The following is a 19,134-nucleotide window of genomic DNA, read 5'->3' as shown; positions in this document are numbered from 1 at the left end:
GACTCTGCCTTTTTGCTGGTTGAACGGATGACGACACTCACCCCTTCTCTCGCGCTTCCCAAGCAACCACTACCGCCACCGCCCTTGTATTCACCCGCCACCCGGTCAGAAAGATTTTTCGAGATTTCTATCATGCACCTCACAGACCTAGTAGCAGAAGACTTCTGCTGCGTGTCGTCTGCTTTGTCGATTCACAGCTGAAAACGGATGTGCATCACTCGCCCTACGGTGAGTGGGTGGAATGTGCGTCACGATCAGCTGCTGGTGACAATCGTTCATTATCAAACCGCGCAGATGCAACGAGTTCCTGGTAATAGATGTCTCCTTTAATGCAACCCTCGCCAAGGGAGCTGACTTTTTGTCCGTGACTACTTTCAGCATCTCGCAACTGTTAGAGCGCTGGCAGCAACGACAGAACGAGAGGGCGACCATTCGAATCATGCTGAAAACAAAGCCGCCGCCGGACTAAAAGCTATAACTGGTAAATTAAGAGCCGTGAAAATAGCTACCCTGTGACGTAATACGGTAGCTCGCGCCGACGTCGAACTTCAACCTCTGATCCTACCCCCTCCTCCGTGACGAAGGCAAAACTGCTAGGCGCCAGCCTCTAGGTTTCGGGAAGTGGTAGGGAAGTGGGCAGGGAGGAGGGTAGAGTGAGAGATAGGCGCCAAGTGTTTCTTCGTATTGGCGTCAAGAGGGAGGAAATGTTGAATTGGGTGAGGGGTGGGGATAGTGGGGAAGGTGGAGTGGCACACCGGAAGCTGGCTGCAAGGATGACATAACACCGTGTTAGGTAAAAACCTTTTTTCTCGGTCAATGACGAAGCAGAACGACTCGAGCAAGGGGAGGTTAGGTTTTTTTTCTTTCTTTTCTATGTGGCTCATCCAGCCGCGAACCGTCTCTTATCCCCCCACCCCCACTTCCACCCACCCCGCGAAACGTGGCCTGTGTCATCGTTGTCAAGACTGAACCTTTTGTTGACTCTTTACCCTCCTGTCCCACCACCCGCCCTCCTCACCTGCGCGCGCCAAACGTGTGGGCAAGGCATGAAGGTGCCCGCCTCATCTAGAGACTGCGCTTAGTGTGGCTGGGTCAGGGTTATGTTTATAACAGATTTTTAAAAAACCGAAAATGATGTATGGGAATTGCCACGTATTTTAAAAAAAAGTATAAATATACGATTGCTACAGTTGTTTTATTTCTCCTCTGTATGTGTAAAACATCGATGTTATCCCCGACCCGACGGTGAACCCTGCAAACAGGTGTCACTGCAGAAAATGTCCTGAGACGAGATCTGAACCCCGGGGACCTCTCACTGCAGTGGTGACTAGAGAGGGTTTATCCACTACGCTACCGGGCGACTCGAATCTCTCTACTAATGACATCAACTGATTTATCACCGCCAACAATCGCTCCTTGTACAGATCCCGTGATTACAGACAAGGCTCTCGCTAATTATAGTGTTATAAAGTAACGAATGACATATCCTCTCATTCCTTCAGGATAGGAATGTTCGTTGTAGGCATGAAGTAAAACAATGTCCCTGGCATAATCCTAAGCTGTTCTTATGTCGAAAGCTGCTTCCCAATTCCATGCGCGCGCGCGCACACACAGACACAAAGAGAGAGAGAGCAGAAAAGAATGTCACGACATTAGTTGTTACTCAACCTACACAATTTCTTCATACACACTCTTAAGTATGGCATTTCTCTCTCCATCTCATCTTCCTCAATTTTGTCCTCTTCCCCGAATGGTTAGCCTTCAGATCTTGTGATATTTAAATTCATTTAAAACGTGAAAATAATTGCACACTTACGTAAGAAGTTTCTAAAAAGTGTTTTTCTTGCTCACATCGATACATAAAACGGACATTTTTAGATCATTCAGATTTTTAAGTAAATAGAGAAAGGGGGGGGGGGACGACGAGAAAGAGAGAAGCAGTCAAACAGGAGGGAAACTGAAAGGTAGGGTGATTTTTATTTAGACTTTATTTCTGAATGTTTTGTCTTTTATGTTGTGTGTGCGCGTGCGTGTGTGTGTGTGTGCGCGCGCGCATATACGGAGGGGGTACTATCGACATTGCCTCGTCACATACTTCTATCTTTCTTTCCCTAGTGACACAAAGATTTGTAACGATGCAACAATTTTTTTTTTAAGTTTTAAGCTTATAACTGTCGCCAAAGCCGCAATATAATACACGCAGGAACACGTACAGTGTGTAAGAAATATTTACCCTGGGTCAAAACTAATTACAACTTCTGAAACGGAACCTCTCTTCATCTCTCTCTACCCAACACCACGAGGAGATGTGTTTGTGTGTTAGGCGGGGTGGAAGGGTTCGGGGAAGGGACAAAACTGGAGCAAGCGTTTGTTTGCCGCTATTTTGGAATGGGAGGAGGAGAGTGGCGGTGCTGTTTGGTTTTGTCGTGCTTTATTTATCACACGCATTAAGTCGACTTCTGTTAGGCTGGCCTTGTGTGACGTGGCACAAAGTGCGCGCGACAAAGAGGGCAAAAGAACGTGTGACACCTTGGACAAAGCTTCACCCCTAGCCAATGAATATCCTTCTCCTACCTAACACATATACATTACCTGCCTGAACCTGCACGAGTCAGTTCCGTAAGTTGTGGCATCTGTAATATATCTAAAGAAAAAGCAATTTGCATTTCAATTTTTCAATTTCGTGTATGTCATCGACTTAAGTGCCCGGAGACCTATTGTAATACTAACGAAAGGAAGAAAAAAAAGTGTAAAGACTTGAGATCTGCTAATAATTTTAGAACCAGTAAGAGTGCAACAGATAATGCGTGAACACCTATATGGTCTCTATTGCGGTAACACAACTCACGGGCACTACTCGTCGGGTTGGGTGGAGGGGAAGATGAATAGCGAGAACGCAAATGACCGTTATCTACCTAAAGACAATCCATGGCGACAATTCAAGTTGCTCCGCCCCTGTTCTTCCAAAGGGCTGTGACTGCGCAGAAGCGGCAACACTGCTTAACGATTGTTTGTCTCATCTACTATGTGGGGGCAACACGACCACGGTCGTAACTACTTCATACTACAGTCTCGGAATTCTTCATTAGATGTTTAAAGGACTAGGCTGTACATATATATATAAAATGGGGGTAGGGGATGAAGCTGAAAGTAGGCCCATGACATTTGAGTTGTCGAAGGGTGAAGTTTCTCTCACACACACAATAAGCGGTGTTTGTCTCCGCTCCTTCGTTCTATTATTACCTTCCTTAAAGGTATAGTAAACGCTGTGACGGCGGTGATAAAGCTGTGGCGTGTGGTTATGTCACAGAGGACAGAAAATGTTTGTCATTGTTAGGATTTGAACTCAAGTGATCGGTGGTGTGTCGTTAGTTGGATTAGTGATATATATTAGTGATAACAATCAAGATGGCTATGAGCAATGTCCAACCATATCATGTTATCAGCTCAAACGGAGATTGACTTCACGTCATCGGAGGACGAAAGAGACCCTTGTAATTTCACTTATTAAACAAAATATCCTACGAAACATTGAACTTTTTCCACATGAACAGACATGAAAATAGACGAGACTCAAACTGATCCTACTCTTTACGAGATTCTAAGCAGTTTTATTTTGTCTTTACAATCCCCTTTAACCCTCTATGGCAGGAATGGGGAACGTCCGCGAAATTATTTGATCCGCCCCAAGGCAATCACAGATTTCAGTAAATCAGTAGGCTTTTAACATAATGTAAATTTTGAGGGACAAACAAAGAAGATCTATTATGGGATAGACAGGACACGTTCGAGTCCATGAGGGGACAGCCACGTATACTTTTTGTCGGCTGCCCACGGCCTATTTTGGAGAATTATGCATGCATATAACCTTCACCTCAAGCCGAGGGTAGACCACTTCCGGTTTGACGGGGGCTGTTGACACGCATGGCGTTCTTCGACCATATCAAATCATACAATTAAAAAAAAAAAAATGATCGTCGACATTGCTGTGTACTTTAGTGTACAGTTCAGGCCTACAAGTATCCAACATTTTCATTTCATAGCTTTCAAAAGGATGTACAAATGAAAAGTTTTGGCTGATAAAAACTAGTTTGGGCTTATGAGTTTGTGTATGTGAAATCATGCCTGTGTGTTTAGCGTGTGTAGACACTTGGAAATACCATGATCTCCTCCATCAAGAGGAGATATGTGTGTACTAAATAGTCATTATTATTAAAATGAGTGTACTTTTACTGCACAGCCACTAACTTTGAAAATTGTGCATTAGGAAAATAGGTTTGTAACTATATATTATGTATCCTCTAGGAACTTTTTTAATTATAAATATATACTTTACAGACTCCAAACTGATGTTTCGCTATGCTTTTCACAGTGGCAGAACAGTTATTTTGCGCACTTAATTACGAAAAAGCGAATTGTGGTCACTCAAAGGAGTTTAGATTGTACGCGTTGCATTGTGCCGACTCTGCAGCTCGACCAAACAGATTAATAGAACAGGCTCATTTTAAAGTAATTTTGTACGGCTCGCGCATGATGTTATAAATATCACAATGGCCCTTGAAGGAAAAAAGTTCCTCACTCATGCTCTACGGAGTCAGACACCCATTTCCACAGCTGTGTCGATTGAAGAGGGGACATCGCTGCGCTACACAGGCACCAACGTCGCGCCTCCGGGTTCGAACGCTAGTTCTCTGACCATTCGGCTAAACCTTCTTCCCACATTTGACAGGGCTGAATTTAGTGCAAGCTTTATTTTTCTTTCTTCCGTTCTCGCGTTACAAAGAAGGTGCACAAATAAACCCAACAACACAACCGCATCCACTGGCTTTCTTAATTTCAGGCTTATAAGCCTGACCTGTTCGTCACGATGTTTGAATAGCCAACGGAAGGGGTGCGGTGGAGGAGATAGTTGTTAGCTCAGATTTGTGGTAAAGTCTCCCGTACCGAGTTCATCTCAGTCATAACAAGTGCAGCCGGGAAGATTTCCTAAATGCCAGGGGCTGACACGGTGGCGCCACCTCTTGCTGGTCCCACCTTGTCACTCCACAGAGGAAAAAGACATCTTCCTCTGCGTGTGCGGAGTGGATGGGATACCCTCCCCGCGCAAGCTGAGAAAGAGTGAGGGTGAAATGAGATTTTCTCATTGCACAATTTCTACATAAAGACTGTGCATGACAGGTAAAAGACAGCCAGGTGTGAAAATGGATAACGATTAAGATGCGCTAGGTGAAAAAGCACTCGCCCACAAATCATCTGTTCTAGAGCGAAGTGCGCAGTTCTTTCCTTGCCACGAGGCAGCAGCTTCTTCTCTTTTGTTTCACGAACAGTTTTGGGGGTCTCACTATGTCTAAGAATTTGTACGATTGATACCAATCACTGACTGAGCGGTATGGCTAACGGTCCGTCAACAAATACGGACAAACGTCTAATGGAAGAAGCTTTTCCCGTTCTTGTTTGTTCGGTTGAGCACGGACTTATATCTCTAGATTGCTCCCTGATTGCCAAGCCCAACTATTAGTTTCTCGTGAAGATGTAGGCTGTGATGACACGGTGAACATTCAACAGTTTAATATCCAAAGCTGCGATAACATTCTGAAAATCAATAATAGACTTGCAATAAATTTGTTATTTAGATAATTTATTTTTGGTCCAAAGTCATCGACCCTCACTTCCCACAACTTGGATCCAACAAACTAAAAATACAACAGACCGTGAAGCTTCAGCTTTTGTACCTCCATCAACACAAGAGTTCGCATCGTCTGCTCTTAATCCGGAAGCGAATTCGTGCTTTGGCCTCACTCTACGTTAACGTGGGGGAAATTCGTCTGCACGCAGTTCAGTAGAGATACATTAACAACCGCATCTGTTTTAGGTGTTGCACGGCACCCAGCCTTTGGCTATCTCAGAGATAAACCATTATACTCCACTGAAACAGAGCTGTGTTCAGAAGTTTCTGAGACTATATCGACGACACACGCCAAACAAATATATTGTTTCTGAAAGTTTTGTGACAAATTCTTCCTGAAGTCAGTCGCCTGTTCACTGTTATGTGTCCCTTTTTGCATGCTTCAACTTTTGTCACCGAAATTTTTTAAAATAATTATTACTACATCAGTTACGGTTTCTGCTGCATGACTGATTTTGCGTGCAAGCAAACTAAGTTAAAAAGGGGGCCTTTTATTTTGTCCCAGTCATGTTGCCCCACAGCCCATGTCAAATAGTCCCAACTACACCTATATCGTCCTAACAAAAGCTGAATCATTCCAGGCCGAAAAAGACCTATATGTTACTCGATGGTGAGACCAATGCCATGTTGACACCAGAAGCAGAGGGGCAAAGTTATGGAACTTTGCTGGTGGAAGAGAGGGGAAGCCCTAGCCTTCCAACCACCACCAACCTAACAAGTCTGAATAATTTGATTTACAAAATCTTAAATCAACTGCCATCCTCTAGGCTGAATAAAACTGCTGGTAATGATTTTGTTCAGTTCTTTGTGAGTTTAGCTATGTAGCCATCAAAGAAGTTTCACTTTCTTGGGAGTTCACTATAGAAAAGGGTGCCTACTGAATGAAAACAGCTCACTCACAATGGTAAGGCCGATCCCAATGGTGAGCTGGAGTTTGCTGAAGCCCATGAGACCAAGTTTTCCAATTTTGAGGCTCACACCTAGGTGTTGCTTCAATGCTCGCTGAATTAACCATGCTACCAACCTGCAATCACAATATCCACTGGATGACTAGCTTACAATCACAATATCTATTGGGTGAAACATTGCTATCACTGCTGAGAGAAAAAAAAAGTTTTTTTTTCAGTTACACTCGGATTTTATACCTATATGCTGTTGTACAAGATACATCATATTTAAAGCAAAACACTAATTGCACAGATATTGCTAATGAACTTCACAATGTATAAGCTATGTACAAAAACGCAGATGAAAAAAAAGGTTAACACATGAACAGAAATGAAAGTGTTCAGAAGGGGCTTGGTGTTAAAATGTCTGACCAATGTCTCTAAAAAAAATGAAAAAACTTCAATCTGATGGCTGAATCTTTTCATATTCGTTTCCATACACATACTTCAGAAATGTTAATGTGATTTTGTAGTGAAAAATTTTCTAATGCCAGCAAGGATCTAAGTTTTTCTTTTTCCAAAATATTTATTACTAGCAACACACACATTGATACTAAAACTTTAAACAATTTCAAGACATAATGTGAACATTAATATCAGTTTCAAATAGTCATTATGCTGGCACACATACTTTTGTAACAACTAAGTGCTTTATTCCCATAGCTGGGTCAACAGTCTAGTGATTCTATATCTCTTACATAGGAATAAACAATTTATCAATCATGACATTTATATTATGTAAGCAAACAATATTTACATACTCTTCATAAGAACATAAAGTGAAAGTCATAGTTAATTTTAGAACTTCATAGAATGTTGTTTGAATCTAATGGTGGAATAGTGCAGCAATTTATATTATCTGCATCTTTTTCATTTACGTTTCCCTCTTCCATGTGTATGATTTTAAGTTCTGCCATTCTTCAAACTTTAAGGCTTTTCAGGTAATGTGTCTGGATGACAAAAATGAAAAAGGCAATTCACTAATGGCTGGAATTTTTATATTACTTGACAACTAATGTATGCTATAAAATTCCTAAACCTATATTAAGTACGTTTTCAGTTCACTCATTTACCAAGCAGGGAGAGCATTCAACTTATAATCTTGTGTCACTGACCTGATAATCATGCAAACAAACATGGGCACTATTCATACCTGTATTACTGCATGTAGCAAAAGCTACTATGTTTTCATATTTAAGTGAAAGGCTTGTCCAATGTTAGGCGCAACTAGACATTACTTTCACTCCAAACTTCTTCCCAAGTATCCAAATATTTAGTGATGGCATTGCATGTAACCTACACCTTTTATCTCAACAAGAAATTTGATATGTAAGCAGGTAAAAGAAAATTAAACTGGAAATATACTGTACATCATGTTGTCAGCAGTAATTTTATCTATTAATACCATGTCATAAATCTCATTCAGCCCTCTCATCCTCTGTTGGCTTTACTTTTAAGTTATTACTGAGCAATGGTTTGCGTCACCAAAAAATTTTTTTAACTCGTGTGCTAAATGTAATGTTATAAGTATTACAAACTTCCTTTGCATAATAAGAAAACAGTTAAAACATAAATAAAGAATTAACTTTGGTTAGCTGAGTACTGATGGAAGGGAAGAGCATTTCGTTCTCCATTGGAAAGCATATGGGTCTAGTGTGGGGTGCAATTATTTTTCTAATGATTGGGAAATCCGTGCGAGATACTATTTCCCAAATCTGGATAAATGCTACTCTTCACTTCTCATGATACATTTCTACAAGCATTACCATGAACATAAAAATAACATAGACATCAGGAGTGTACATGCGTGTATTCATGTTGTCAAGGCTACAGCCATTAGGAGAATTGGGACCATATGTTCATTTGGAATATATGTGGACAGAAGTTTTACCTCTTTCTGTGATAAGTTTAGGATTTATCCAGTCAGTGGCCCCAATTTTTTTTTTAATGAACCCTAATATACTTAATTCAAAATGGATTTCAAGCTGAAACATGGCCCATGTCTGTGACAACTCAAGAAATGTTTAACTGTATTTTTAATCATTTTAAAGCCACTTAAATTTTGCTGGATTTGTTTTTTTAAGCTGCTGGAAATGTAGGAAAATGACAAACACAAACCAAAACATTTACTTCACACCTTATCATTAAAAAATTTAATCAGTACACAAAGAATTATAATTATATAAGATGTTTTTTTAAAAAAAGACTGAGTATTTAGTAATTAAAACCTTAAGAGTTTAAACTAAAAGCATGAAAGAAGACAAAGCTAAGTCCTTCCTACAGATTACTAAGAGACTCACGCTACAAGCAGAAGAAATATTGTAGTCCTTATAAGAGATGGATTTCAAATTCATTCTATAATCATCTGTTGAAATCAGGTGAGAAAACTTTCACATTAAGAAATTATTGTTAGATAATTCTGATATTTATAAAAGTGTACACTAAAAACAAAAATCTGTCCCTAAGTGAAAAAGTAAAAATAAGACTGGCTTAGTGACTATGAAAAATGTTTTTATTTTAGTTTCAATTCTGAGGATTCACTACAAACAATAACATTTTTGCCAATATGTTAATAAAAATGATATGTAAGAATAATGAGCACAGAAAGCTAATTGGTTCTCCATCATGGTCATTCCTCTGCTTGATACAGCAAGGATAAATATCTAAGTCCACCAATTAATAATTAACCGTATGAGGATCTCTTGTGCAATCTCTGTCTCCATCTTCTCTTTATGTGAATGTATGCAACTGCACTTGCTGCACCGTAAACTTTCTATTAGCTCAAGACATAAATATCACTAATAAGTTAAAATCAAGATACTGCTGAAATTTACAGACCAGTCTTATTTAGACTGGCTGTTATTTATATTTTAAGAAAGTTCAAATCAAATGTAAAAAAGCTTGCTCAGTTTTTACAAACAGTAACTCATTGTTTTGATAATACGGACTGGAAGGAACGCATAAAAGTTCCCCATAAACTTGTAAATTGTCAGGAAGGACACAGAATGAAAGTAGCAGTGATAGAATATTGTTCTTCTTGTTTGATGGTAATGAGCGATCGTTATAAAATAACTGTACATGTAGATGTCCAAACAAAATCTAGTTGACTAGTGATTGATTTCTCCTATTCGTGAAGTTAAAAACATCAACTATTTTATACTTCAGTGATTATAGTAAGCTCTTACTTGCTGAAAACCCAAAATCCAGCTAAAATGTATATCACAGTGAATAAAACATTCGCCATTTGTAGTCTGAGACAGCCAGCTTCTCGGTCACTATTTCTTTATGACCATATCGAGTAGGTTTGAACTCGCCTCCCTTCTTTAAGTCTGCATGCTGCCATGTTGCACTGAATTGGGTCAAGGACCATGTGACTGAAGCTGGCCAATCATTGAGAGTAAACCTTACCGCCTTGTTGTTCCCAGCGAGTCAGCCATTACTGTCGCCATATTATGCGAAGTATCTGATAATGAACAGAATTTTCTGAAATTATAGTCAGCTGTGTTTTATAGCTGCAAAATTGGATATACTGTGGGGTGAACAGAACATGGAGTGACCATGAGTCACCCAAATCCGACTGGAAACGGCTGTACTTTGGAGGATTGTTATACCAATCTCTTCGTCTTGGTAAGTTACGATTTTAAATAGGACTTCTATCTAGTGGCTATTGTTTGGTTGTAATGCTATGGTATGCTGATACACTGGCAGTTTAATTTTACATTTACTGAAAATGCGTGTTTGATGTAATCGTCTTTGTTTGAAGATCTGTCAGAAGATCTTGTACATTAATGCTAGTAGACCGCTCCACACACGAACCGGGCCAAATGTCACCTGGTATGAAATTCTTATCGGTGTTTGGCAGAGGGGATTATTGATCTGATTCCATAACTCGAGGAAAAGCTATGAAAGGGATTGGTGCTTGTGATTGTTTTATCTTAATTGTGTCGATTGGTGGTATTGTCAAGTTTCTTCATGTAGCCACAGAATAAAAACAATTATTTTTTGTTCTAGACGGACATTTGCGGGATAAAATGGCGCCGTCTGACAGTAGATAGCGCGCCCGTTGACCAGTTGGATGACCCCGTGCTAGTGGCCTATTCACGATGCATTCAAAACGATATTCTCTGTGTCTGGCGTCGGGTAATTCGCAACGTGGAGCAGCGTGTAAATCCGCCGGACCAACTATCATGCAGCAAAGAACTTTGGATATTTTGGTATGGAGATCAGCCATCCATACTTGACAGCTTATTGTCGTCTGACCTAGGTCTGAAAGGTGAGTATTGGCTTGCTCTGCTGCAGAGTTTGCTTGTTAATTTGCACTTCATTTTATCTTCTAGAGGGGGGGAAAACTGAAGGCATATATGTGAGAAGTAAATGCTTGCCCTACATGAGTTACACAATTCACATGTTTTTGTCATACTTCTTGTCTTCCATTGTACATCTCCGTCACTTCACATTGATCTATCTACACAATCAACTCTACAGCAACCATAAATTGACCAAAACAAATTTACTGGTGATTGCTATGGAAATCTCCAATTTATTTTATATATCCACTCACTTATTTTTAGAAATTTTCCTTGCCCACACACTATGTTTCTGCTACAAGCAAGTTTATTTTTGACAGCTCTCTTGCATTAAGTGGTAAACAGCAGCCTAAAGGACAGTCATTGCTCTTGTGCCATAGCAATTTAAATTTCATCCACATCAGACATGCAGGACTTTCTTGCCCTTTTAATTCTCTACCTACCACCACAGAGCCACTACTTTCCCTCTGCCTCAACTTTTCTTTTGTCTTTATCACCTTAATTTTATTTGATGTGTAGTGTCTTTTGGTTTGCGTTGACTCTCTGCCTGGGCTTTACATGCTGCTTTGCTCAGCCTAATGTGTTCTTAACTGATCTGGTGTCTGCTAGCTGGCAAAATGTGCAAACCAGAGCCAGAAGCCAAGAGATTGGCAGTTAGGGAGTCCCAGGAGATTTGTTTACAAATTAATATTTGACTGCTAAAAGTAGCCAAGATTAATTTCTTTATTTGTCAGGGAAGAGAATCAGCATCCAATGTCTTTGCACCAAAATTGTTTAAGAAAAGTGGAAGGACTATAGAGTTTCTGGTGGCTGGCATCAATCATGAATGTAGATCTGCTAAAATTCTACTGGTTTGCTTCTATTTGGAACTGACAATAAAAAAAAAAGATGTTCACTTTATGCATGTATTTTGGTTTTTCACTGTGATAGAATACTGAGCATGTTTTTAGTAACATCTTCAGATAAGCTAGATGCCAGCCATTAAAGTGTAAATCAATTGTTTCATCTTGGCATATAAAAAGATAGTCTAGATATTTCTTGTCGGGCATTAGTAGTCTTTTCCATGTATATCTGCTGTTTTCCAAACCAGTATTCCTTCATCAAATAGTTAACAAATATTAAATGTAGTGCTAACCATCATTTCTAAAACATTTTTTAAATAGTGGGCATTACATTTCTAAAGCTTAAGGAATTTCTTACTTAAGATACAAAAGGTGTTATATTTTTAAACTTTTCCATGTGTTAGATAACTAGTCAAAAGATAGGAAAAACTGTCCACCACTTTTCTCCCTCCAATGCATACACTCTCCCTGCTTCACCTCTTAAGAAACAAATGTTCAAGGATTACACCTGGTTTGTGTGAACAATTTTGCTTTCTGCTCCATTAGTAACTCTGCATTTTACTTCACTGAACTAAAAAGACTTGAAAACATAATATTTGATTATATTTACAATACTCAGTTTATGACTGTTTCCATGGTATTGTAATAGTTCATTTTAAATGGTTTTATCTAAGTTTTGCTTTATTGTAATTAGTAGCAAAATACTACCTGTTGGTAAGTATGGCTACCTTTAGAGCAAGCTTGCCGTTCTATGCATTTTAATGGCTTTATTTGCTTTATTTAGAAGTGGAGCATGGGACATGGGACAGAGATAAAGACAGTGGACTAACTTACGAGTGCAGAACGCTACTTTTTAAAGCGTTACATAATCTGATTGAAAGGTAAGTACATATGAACTGTTTCTAAAAACATATGAAGTGTTTTTTAACTTTTTATTTTGTGTGTAAAATATTTAAAAGTGATCAGAGGATTTATTTGCTGATACTAGTCCAATGAAATTTTGCATAATTCGCAGATTTTGGGCATTTCTAGTCATTAGGAATAGGTGAGTTGGAGTTGAAAGAAACCATCTTGAAGGTACACCAGATAGTATGAGTAGGTTGTGTCTGTTGTAGAAGTGAGCATGTGTCTGTTACATGCAAATAGGGATGCATGGTTGTTAGTGATTCAGTTTACATCAATCGGTCAGTGTATCATTTCTGTATTTATTTTATTAGGCTTTTTTAATTGTTACTTTGTTTTCTGTTAACTTGATAATTTGTGATCTACCCTACAAAGTACAGGGCATAAACAAATTAAAGGTGCTTAGTAAATCTTGGGGGTTTACCTGTATAACCTAATTGCTGTTAGTTAAAACTGTGGGTCTGCCAATTGATAAAAGCTAAAATATTATGCACACATAAATAATTATATATGTGTGTGTGTGTACTTCAGAGGTCCCTTACCCATGATTCTTGCTTTTAACAGATGTCTGCTGTCAAAGAATTTTATTCGTCTTGGCAAGTGGTTTGTCATGCCTCATGAAAATAGTACAGCCTCAGACAGAACGTAAGTTTTAAAAAAAGTTTAGTGGTCAGTGGATGAATTTAGCATATTTAAAAGAGTTGTTTTTTTTTTTTTTTTTTTTAATGCCTGTTAAAATGTGTCTTTGCTGTTGTAAGCAAAAATAATGCTCTATGTGAACAGCAAATGTTAATGTGTAAGACTCGAAGAAACAACAAAATGTTTCATCATTAAATTTACGTCTAAAATACCTGCATTCTATAGCATTTTGCCTTTTCTCAATAGCAACAAAATCACCATTTTCTTTTATGGAAATTCTGTAGTCATATGCAGGTTTGGTTAAAGAATAAATGTTTTGACCTATTATCTGATGCTTTGGTGGAAAAAAAAGTATGTTGTATATTCCTCAAGCAAAATGAGACATGGTTGATCCTTTAATTGGTCGGCACCTTATGGCTTTATCATTGATCCATTTATGTTATGTGGGAAGAACAATCATCAGGTGCACATCACACATCTGCTTATAAATTCCAACTTGTTCTCACAGTATCGTCTTTAAAATATCATTAATAGATGGTTATTGATAAAAAGTTGTCCTTTCATGTGTTCCTGGCTTCTTCATTTCTTGGTTTTCCAGAAGTTATTAAGACAATCCTTTACAATTGGTGATGCTCAGCACAGGTCACTCCTACCCCAAAGGTTACATCCTGTCACTGTTTCTGTTCTTCACAAATTTTGTTATGTAAGTCTTAAAATTTTTATGAAAGTGCTACTGCTGTGAGACTCATTTGGAAGTGGTATCATGAAGAGGTTGGCTGGCACTCACATAATAGCCAAGAATTCAATCTGTTTTTGTAGGAAACAGCAGTGTGGCCAGAACAAAAGATATGTTTATTTTTTATTTTTTTGGCACTTCTTCCACAGTTGCGTACTGTCATCTCAAGCACCTTCTCATCATAAGAACAGTTCCAATGTGGAAGCACCATCTTCACTTCCTTTGACAGCCTAGGAAGTTAGAAATGAACTTTCAGAATGAAGACTATTTACAAAATGTACTTTCAGATGTTCTAAACCACCAGTTAAATGCACCGAAATTTTCTTTTGGATAAACATCTCTGCGTGCTCATGCTGATGATAAAATGTTGACCTGATATGCAGGAAGAAATACTAAATGTCATAAGCATTTTACTAGCCATCATTACACTTATTCTAACATTCATATCTCAATATCTAAGTAGGTTGAGCCTTTTTAAAATGTATTATTGATAGTTTGTTGTCGCATTAACTCAGTCCTAAAGTAATTGGCTTTTGTTAGATATTGACTGAAGACATGCACTGCATGTTTACCTGATTAGTAACTCAGTTGCATTAAGCACAGTAAAGTTCGTGGTTAGTGTAATTCTGCTTATCGTGGGGCATGAGTATTATAGCATCAAAATGAGCATTCAGAATAATAAACATCTCTAATGTTCCCGACCTTTTGTTAAGATACTATTTTAGCAAGGAAGAAAACAAAGCTTTTGAAGGGAGATTGGGAACTAAACAAGAAAGAGAGAAAACACAATTGCATATAATGGTGCAGTGAAAGTAGACAGGCCCTCTTGAATTGGAATTTCTCTTTTCACTGCCTTGGCCGTGTGTGTTCCACCTTTCCTGCTGGTGTTGGATCAAAGATCTGTTTGTTGTAATGGGGTGCCAACCTACAAAACCAACAGGCCAATTTAATTGAGAGCAGGGACAAGTGTTCTGCCGTGTGCTTGAAGTATGCATGCCTGCAGAAGTGTAGAAGAGATTGCTTTCAATAGTGTCTCAAGAAGAAAGAGACAAGAGAAGCACAGCTATGGATTTGTTTTCTTGGGCAGTCAAGAAAGGTTTTAGTTTCTGTTAAAAAAAAAAAATCTTTTTTCTAGTGACAGACACATGCCTGAAGGACTTTCTTCCTTGTAGGCCTGTGGGAATGATGCTGGCAGTGTCGATACCATGAGCAGAGAGAGGGGTAGAAGCAGTGGGTGGTGTGGAGCATTTCTGCTGCAGCCTGCCACTATATATTCTGACAAGTATTGATTCTAGCCTTTTGTGCTATTAGCTGCTGCAGTGGCTGATGACCTGGCTGCATTCTGCAGGCAAGCATATTATCAAGTGGGCATGGTGAGACAAGCGTACAGATGATGGTGGTTTTTATATTTTTTTCTCATAATCTTCGAAACATAGTGTTTTAGAAACCAACTTAAGAATATTTTCATTGTGTTAAAGCCTTATTTTGATTCTGGTAATGCTGTAGCATATTAAAGTTCAGCCTAACTTTTAATTAAATTCCAAAGTTTCTGGTGTAGAAACTCGCTTAAATATTTCTTGATGTCCTTTACCCTGTTGTCCTCTCTTCCTGTTGGTGTTTGGATCATGCTGTCTGTGTATATTTGTATAGGAACATAGATTGATTTTTTAAGTAGTTTGGCCATTTTTTGTGGTGTAAACTCCTCTCAGCTTAGCAATGAAGTACAGTAGAGATGAATCATCAGTAAAAAGGTGATAAATATAAAGATACTATTCTTGCTTAAGTGTGCACAGGCAGATTTATGTATGAACCAGACTAACCAGCTTTGCTGGGTTGATTTCTGTTGCTAACTCTTCCAGCTGTGATTTTATTGTGAACTTTTGGTCTATCATTTTATTTCACTCGTGCATCAGCATATGTAGAGAAACATGTATTCTTGTTCTCCTTTAACTTAAAACGCTCATGTTCATCACGAAAGGGGCGATAAAATTTGCTCTCACGTGCTTTCCGATCCCTATTTTCCCTCCCTCTCTTCTTTCTCTTTTGTGTGTGCGCGCGCGCACATGTGCACACAACTTGCGACTCTTGCTTGCTCTCTTTCCTTTCTCTCCTACTGTTTCTCGCCATCTTTGCACAGCTCTGTTGCTTGGTTGCTCTGACTAGTGACATCTTCTGGAGAAAAAATTAACATCAAAATTGAAAATGCCTTATAACATTGTCACTTACCCAAATAGCCTATGATCAAGCCATAATTGAAACAGTTGTGCAAAATTTGATGGGGATCATGCAACAGTATGATTTTTTTTTTTTATTAAGTTTCAACCTCTGCCTGCCTGCCACTAACAATGGCCACACTTCCTTTTAAGGAAGGAAGGTGTATGTGAGTGAAAGAAAGGGAGGGAGTGAAAGAACTAAAAGAATTTTTAGATTGGCATGTAAATAAATACCTTTGCTGGACAAGAGTAGCACTACAATTTAAGGTGGGGTTTTTTAACTTTGTTTTTGACAATTACACATCCTCTATTTTAAAATGTTCCTTGCAATTACCTTATATTCGCTGATGCATTCACTGTTGTATGGTGGATTTTGACAAGATGATTCCATTGATAACATCTATTACTAATGGCAGTGCCATTTACAGATATGGTAATGTAAGATTGTCAATATCAGACTGTTTTTATGGCATCCATGAGCTTCATAAGTCTCGTGAACTTAAATGCATTAATACTGATGTGCTCTTTCAGTAGCATACCAGAAGTTATGTTATGCAGCTGAAAAGCATTTCTTTCAGGGGTGTTTTGTATGTGGTATTTGTAAGGGATGTAATTTTAATGACATAATGGATGCGTTTTTTACTGGGCTTCAATTCATCACTTTATTCTGCTGGCATTTTGCTTGGAGGCATCCAGTTATCCTCCAAAAAGTTAGACTTTGTTATGAGATGTATTTGACAGTACATTAGTCTGGCTTTCAATGTGATTACCTTAATGAAGGTTTTGATTTTTTTTTTACAATTCCAATTGTTTTCAGATGTTACCTATCCTTCTGCTTCCATTTTTTCCTGCATGGAGAATCACAAGTTTGTGCCAGTATTGAGGTGAAAAAACACCCACCAGTATGGCGTATAACAAACCAACATCTCTGCTTAGTTCAGGACAGCCAAGTTCCATTTCAAGGTGAGAAGTTGATTGCACGATGTGATGTTTACATAGGTACCAAACTCATCTCTTAAATTGCATGTACAATAAAATGCCTTTAGTCATTTTAGTGGAATATGCATTTAAGATGAGCTGACCAAAAAGTATTAGCAAAACAAGCATTAGAGAAGTTTAATTTTTGTTTTGCCATGAACATATTGGCATCTTCAGTATTTTCAAACAATAGCAACAAAAGTTTTAACCTAGGGAAGCCCATTTTATTGTTTTTTATGTATTGTTACTTTTCAGTCATTCTAGCACCCTATGGATTGAATGGGACTCTGACAGGACAGGCCTATCGAGATATGGACCCAAACAGTCGTCGCGTGTACCAAGAATGGGTTCAGTATTACCCTCTTGAGATGGATGATGCCAAAGAGTTTGATCCAAACCGCCTGCCAAACCTTGTGGAGGTGTTAGTTGGTGAGTAACTTTATAGTAACCCTTGGACAGCATGAAGTTTGGAATTAACATTTTATCTTCAGCAGACTAAGTGAAATGTACTAACATAAAATTGAAAGGCTTATCATTGTTTTCCAGTCATGAAATGCACTTGTTTTACAGACTCCCATTGCATTGTTGTGAATGTGATAGGGAGTCAGAACTTTATTAATGTTGTTGATGGGTTAAAGGCCCTCAGATTAAAGAAGGTTCATAGAGTTTTTGCCAGTAAAGTCCTCGTATATTCCCTGCTGTCCTTGCAGTTTCTCCAACAGCCTTATATTTTCCCTTTAGCCATTACAGATCCTTGCACTGATAAAATATTATCATAAATTCATTTTCTATGCCTTCTAGTAATACAAAATATAGAGATCAAAGATTCTCAAATAATAGCCCTTCAGGCTGTACAAGAGAAAAACTAAAGCATTGATGACAATCACTATGTCCTTATCATTGCATGAGAGGTCCTTAGGGCCTTGGTACCAGCCCGATCCCTGAGAACCCTTTTAAATTATCCATTTGTAGAAGTAATGCATATCAGTAGAGATATGTTTATCTTACCATAATAACCCCTTTTCTCCATAAACTTCTTTATTTTTTATTATAATTTTTGTATTTTACATTTTATAATGACTGGTGACATAATATTATGGGTATGTTTGGTTTATTACAAAATGCTTTGACAAGACCACTTATCAAAACTTACATTTTCAGACTGCTGGCATCAGAGGATTTATATTTTCATACCGAACTTTTTTAAATTGTGATTTGGAACACGCTTACATGATTAATGCATGTTTCTACACAGTGGAAAAAATCGCTTAGATGGATGGACAGATTTAACATTTTTCCTAATCCAACCTTGTTTTATTCTATGCAGCAGGGGTACGCATGCGGTATCCCTCAGCTTATGTGCTGATCTGTGAGTCAGAGGATGGTAGTGGACGTGGGTCTTCTACCAATGCAACAACAGATAACTTAGCCCCTCGATGCCAAGGCCTTAACCCTTCTGGGCAGCTTAGTCCACCCCATTCTCCTGGGCCTGGGTTGGCTGAAGCTAGTGTGAAGCCAGGGAACTTTGGACTGGAGGATGGACGAGCTGCTCGATCCGATGCTAACCATGCATTAGGTCATTTGATTATTGAGCGCTCTGCCCAGGATGCTACACTTTCTGCTGGCACATCTGTTCCAGTCAAGAGGTAAAGGCTAACAAGAATGGTAACATTTACACTATCATATTATCATGGAGGCAGAAAGACTGTCATCCAGTAATGAATAAGCAGTAAAGGTGTTTGGAATGTCTTAAGATTGCTTCTTACTTACACAGGTCTCAGGAACCGGGCACCGAGGATAATTCCATTGTTGGTGTCTGGAATTTCTCTGATCCTTCAACCAAAGTCACCTGTAACTGTGTAAAGTAAGTATAGTTTTATTGC

General features: G+C 38.7%; 2 protein-coding genes across 5 annotated transcripts in view; one reads left to right on the top strand and one right to left on the bottom strand.

Moving 5' to 3' along the window:
• Window positions 1-9,988, bottom strand: part of LOC112561714 (protein KIAA0100-like) — a 56,396-nt gene extending 46,408 nt beyond the window's left edge. For all 3 annotated transcript variants that reach the window (XM_025234338.1, XM_025234339.1, XM_025234340.1), the window contains exons 1-2: window positions 9,819-9,988; window positions 6,587-6,710 (exon numbers count right to left, since the gene is read on the bottom strand). In XM_025234338.1, coding sequence (XP_025090123.1) covers window positions 6,587-6,710; window positions 9,819-9,877 — 183 coding nt within the window. In that variant the 5' untranslated portion in view covers window positions 9,878-9,988. The remainder of the gene's footprint in view (window positions 1-6,586; window positions 6,711-9,818) is intronic.
• A 60-nt stretch (window positions 9,989-10,048) lies between these two features.
• The window catches only part of LOC112561471 (mediator of RNA polymerase II transcription subunit 13-like), a 33,885-nt gene continuing 24,799 nt past the window's right edge, over window positions 10,049-19,134 (top strand). For both annotated transcript variants that reach the window (XM_025233993.1, XM_025233992.1), the window contains exons 1-8: window positions 10,049-10,260; window positions 10,645-10,906; window positions 12,567-12,663; window positions 13,250-13,330; window positions 17,091-17,236; window positions 17,507-17,680; window positions 18,579-18,897; window positions 19,026-19,115. In XM_025233993.1, the coding sequence (XP_025089778.1) occupies window positions 10,192-10,260; window positions 10,645-10,906; window positions 12,567-12,663; window positions 13,250-13,330; window positions 17,091-17,236; window positions 17,507-17,680; window positions 18,579-18,897; window positions 19,026-19,115 (1,238 nt within the window). In that variant the 5' untranslated portion in view covers window positions 10,049-10,191. The remainder of the gene's footprint in view (window positions 10,261-10,644; window positions 10,907-12,566; window positions 12,664-13,249; window positions 13,331-17,090; window positions 17,237-17,506; window positions 17,681-18,578; window positions 18,898-19,025; window positions 19,116-19,134) is intronic.

The sequence above is a fragment of the Pomacea canaliculata genome, linkage group LG4 (genome assembly GCF_003073045.1).
Source record: "Pomacea canaliculata isolate SZHN2017 linkage group LG4, ASM307304v1, whole genome shotgun sequence".
NCBI classification, from domain to species: Eukaryota; Metazoa; Mollusca; class Gastropoda; order Architaenioglossa; family Ampullariidae; genus Pomacea; species Pomacea canaliculata.
The sequence above is the reverse complement of the archived record's forward strand: the minus strand, read 5'-3'. Positions and strand labels throughout refer to the sequence as shown.